This window comes from Corylus avellana, chromosome 8 (assembly GCF_965113065.1).
Source record: "Corylus avellana chromosome 8, dhCorAvel1.hap1.2, whole genome shotgun sequence".
In the NCBI taxonomy this organism is placed as follows: domain Eukaryota; kingdom Viridiplantae; phylum Streptophyta; class Magnoliopsida; order Fagales; family Betulaceae; genus Corylus; species Corylus avellana.
Window position 1 is genome coordinate 15950216 of NC_142497.1, and position 4052 is coordinate 15954267.

The 4052-nt window shown below is 37.0% G+C and overlaps 1 protein-coding gene and 1 pseudogene across 1 annotated transcript; both read right to left on the reverse strand.

Annotated features, from left to right (window-relative positions):
• Window positions 1-623: 623 nt before the first annotated feature.
• Window positions 624-1951, reverse strand: LOC148584181 (aspartic proteinase CDR1 pseudogene; annotated as a pseudogene).
• A 982-nt stretch (window positions 1952-2933) lies between these two features.
• On the reverse strand, window positions 2934-3669 carry LOC148584182 (uncharacterized). Its single transcript, XM_088518782.1, has 2 exons — window positions 3307-3669; window positions 2934-3209 (listed from the first exon to the last, which is right to left on the reverse strand). The coding sequence occupies exons 1-2, from the start codon at window positions 3667-3669 to the stop codon at window positions 2934-2936; spliced, it is 639 nt and encodes a 212-aa protein (XP_088374908.1).
• Window positions 3670-4052: the final 383 nt, after the last annotated feature.

A 4052-nucleotide genomic window follows, 5' to 3' on the forward strand; every position in this document is an offset into this window, starting at 1 on the left:
ATGCTTTCTGTTGCATCAAATTTAGAACATCTTGTGAATTCTTGGATTCTAGACTCAGCATGTTTGTTTCACGTGACGTTCAATAGAGATTGATTTGACACCTATAGATTAGTTAATTCTGGTATATATACCAAATGGTGATACGATCCGGTTTGATTACTGTTTGCCACGTCAGAAACCATCCGATTTTTTGAACTATATAGTTACTATGAGTAATTGTGCACATTGCAAAATTACTAGCATAGGTAATATTAAAATTAAGATGTTTGATGGTTTTTGTTCACCGTGAAGCTAACGAGGTGGCCCATAGGCTTGCAAAAGCGGCCACTACAGACGTCAGTGATAGAATATGGAGGGATCAAACTTTAAATTGTATTAGTGATATTGTTTTGATGGAGCAATTATCTCTATATAGTGATTGTTGATGGAGTTTTTTCTAGCTCCACCTTCTCATCTTTTATCAATGATAATCATCAATTACTTTCAAAATAATAATAATAATAATAATAATAATAATCTCTTAAAGACCTTTCAAGTAAATAATAAAAAAACAAACTATGCATAGCGCAGGGTATAAGCTAGTTTAACATAATTTCTAATCCTAATCTCAACTGTAGCACATATTAGAATTTGGTGCAGTCAGTCGGTTTGAAAGAGAGCATCATATTTTCCATATCATACCCAATCAAGAAATTCGATTGAGCAAAGTTTCCATATATTCCAAATCCACGACCACTGTTAGAATCAAGAGCATGAAAGGCAAAGCAGAAAATCCCATCTCGTCGTGGAAAGAAGGTGTTTATTGGCAATAGCACCACATCTGCACCTTCCAAATGTACGGTCAAAATTGGTCCGTCTAGATTCTTCACTTGTATAACAAAGCTGCGGAAGATCTTCCATAATGGGATCCAACGGAATCTGCTAACTCACTTCTGCCACCAAGCGGTCGTAAAGATCTTGTGGAACCTGCATTTTTGGAGTTCCTGAATCGAGAAACACGTTTCCCTTGGAAACTATACCCAAAGAGTCGTAGGGCAAATATTTATCTCCGACACTAATTCCTTTTAGGGTGACAAAATACCAAGCGATGTCTCCGGATATTAAAGGTGTCAAAACGACACTGTTGCCAGAAACTTGACTACCATTGCCAAAACTCATCTTGCTGGGAATGCTGGGATCGGTGCCAAACGGCATGAAGCAATGGGAGAAGCTCCTGCTGTTGCTACCGAAGGAGGAAGCTATTTGAGAAACGAAGGATAAAATCCCTCCTCCTAAACCAATGATTCCCATCTCATGGTCACTGAAAATCCCACTGTCTTTATGATCACACCCAAAAACAATGTCTATGGAAACTTTTTCCCCTAAGGTGGAAGTCAAGGTGGCAGTTTCTTCGGCCAAAACACCTTGGGTCAATGAACCGTCTCCATACCCATAAGCATAGTTGCAAAGATTTTCAGGAGAACATGTAGTTTTCCTTTTTAGTTGATGACATTGTTGGGATTCACAAGAAATGTCACTGTATGTTGATGACTTTGAAGGATCCAACAAGGGATAAATCTGCTTGTAACACCCATCACAAGGTACACATTGTGTCCAAATAAGGTCACTACCTGCATGCGCACACACACACACACACACATATATATATATATAAGAATTTAATGTTGAATAAAAAAGAAAAGAAATAAAAAAGCAAAGTTTAATTACCTGTATCGACGATGCCATAGATGTCTACCGGTGGTGTTCCCATAGAGAGCTTTAGGATATTATCAAACTGGTATTCTCGTACTTCTGAATGAAGGGTATTTGGATGGACTTTGAAGGGAGATTTAGGAGAGTCTCGTTGGATTAACTCAATAGTAAACCCACCATTGCTAGTAGCAGCTGTAACCAAAAGTGCTATAACATAATTGGAGAGAATAAACGCAACCACTAGGTTTGAATAAAACATGATGATATGATGAGTACTGCCTCCTACGTATTCAAATAATTTAGAGAACTGAAGATTTGGAACTATGTTATAACCCAAAACACAAGTCAGGGATATTTATATGATATTAAAAAAAAAAAAAAAGGCCTATTTATACAATCAGTAAATTATTGCAAAATCTTATAAAAACAAATCATCATAGAATTAATGCAAAGTCTTGCCGATTAAAATTAAGATGTGCTATACATCTTCTCCTTTTTTTTTTTTTTTTTTTTTGCACTTTTCAAAATTAACATTGGATATGTGGGGAATTCATGTGTGGGATCCATATGGCCCCACATATGTAATTATAATTTTAAAAAGTTAGCAGATGAGAGAAAAACCCAAGGAGAAAATATAGCATTTTCTTAAAATAAATCAGTATTTATATATAAGGAAATGGTATGTGTTCTCCTGGTGTCCTCTTAAACATTTTTCATATATATAAATGAGAAATGATTACAATAAAATCAGATTCTGATATTAGGCAAATAAGGAAATCACACTGAATATTTCTATCACCATGATTACGTAGACACTAATTTTGAAAAATTAAAAAAATTCGTTAAATCTACCATATAAAAGGTTGTAGCCTTACGTAGGTTTCAAAATAATTTTTTTTTTCTTTTATTACATAAATGTCCCACGTATGTAACAATTAAAATAATTAATAGAAATATTTTCAAAAAAAATTAATTAATAGAAATAAAACTCATTTTTTAAAGAGAAAAAAAAAAAAACATTTCAAGATCTTTTCCTACAATTAATTGAGAATAACTTTTTTTTTTTTTTTTTGAATTGAATTAATTGAGAATAACTGAGAGAAGTGGGTGGGTTAATTTCATTAATTTGTTTCATAATTTTATTTTGTTTACATTTCTTTTGAACAAAGGCTTGAATGTTTTATTAATAACGACCAGAAAGTGGAGTTAGGACCCCATCAAACAATCAAAGAAAGAGCTAGTTACTCCTTCAAAACAATGTCACTAATACAATTTGGAGTTTGATTCCGCCAAATTCTATCACCAACATCTGTTATGGCTGCTTTTGCCAACCTGTGAGCAGTCTCATAGGCTTCCCTGTGAACAAAAGCACAAGACCATAGAGGGAAAGTCTGTAGAAGCTGCCTAGTATCATCCACCAGGTGTCCAAATCGACTCCATGTGCTCGGTGGAGCATTAACTGCATCCACTACTTGCTTGGCATCTCCCTCCATTATCACATGTTGCATTCCCAGTTCCTTCATAAACCAAACGGCATGAAAGCTAGGCTCCTACAGCTTCCACAATTGACGGCTCCAAATAACCCAATCTTGTTTTGATCACTGCCGCTACAACCTGTCCTTTCTCATCCCGGATCACGACTCCAATTCCCACTTTATCCTGAGTTTTGTCTATGGCCACATCCCAGTTTGCCTTGAAACTTCCTGTGTTCGGGGCTTGCCATGATTTTCCACGGTCAACAGGGCTCACTATCGTGCTTTGGAGAACTCTGTCCTGTTGCTTCTGGAATTTCGTAATATTCTCGAGTGATTTGCGAATAAGATCGTTTGCACTAGAGAACTGACCTTCATGGATCCAGGAGTTTCGCCTGAACCATAATTGTCGAGCTAAGGACACAAACACTGTGTAATCATCCGAATCACACTTTAGAAAATATGTTCCGCTAGCTGCAGAAAGTTGTTTCCCTCCTGCGCACATTTTTGGAACACACGTCTATTACTTCGCCAAGTGTCTGAAGCTGCTGGGCAACCCCATAATACGTGCAACACTGTTTCTGGTTCTCTCTCACATATCGAGCACAACGGGTCCTTCACCACTTTTCTCTTAAGGAGGTTATCCTTAGTTCGCAGAAGGTTGTGGCAGGCTCTCCAGAAAAAATTCCTGGTAGCATTGGGGGGAGGCAATTTCCAGATTTTCTTCCATAGGAAACTCTCCTCCATCGAGGTTGAACTGTTCAGACTCTTTCTGTTCTCCAACTTGTTAGCGAGGTGATAGGCACTCTTGACCAAGAAAGTTCCCAAATTCGTCCCCCTCCAAATCCGAACGTCTGGCTGGTTCAAATGGCTGATTGCTATAGAATT

What these genes read in the sequence shown, in the direction of transcription:
- LOC148584182 (XM_088518782.1), bottom strand. Translation starts at nt 3,669, where the DNA reads ATGTGCGCAGGAGGGAAACAACTTTCTGCAGCTAGCGGAACATATTTT. An exon ending in TCCGGGATGAGAAAGGACAG is followed by an intron (nt 3,210 to 3,306) that starts GTTGTAGCGGCA and finishes TGGTTTATGAAG; the next exon opens with GAACTGGGAATGCAACATGT.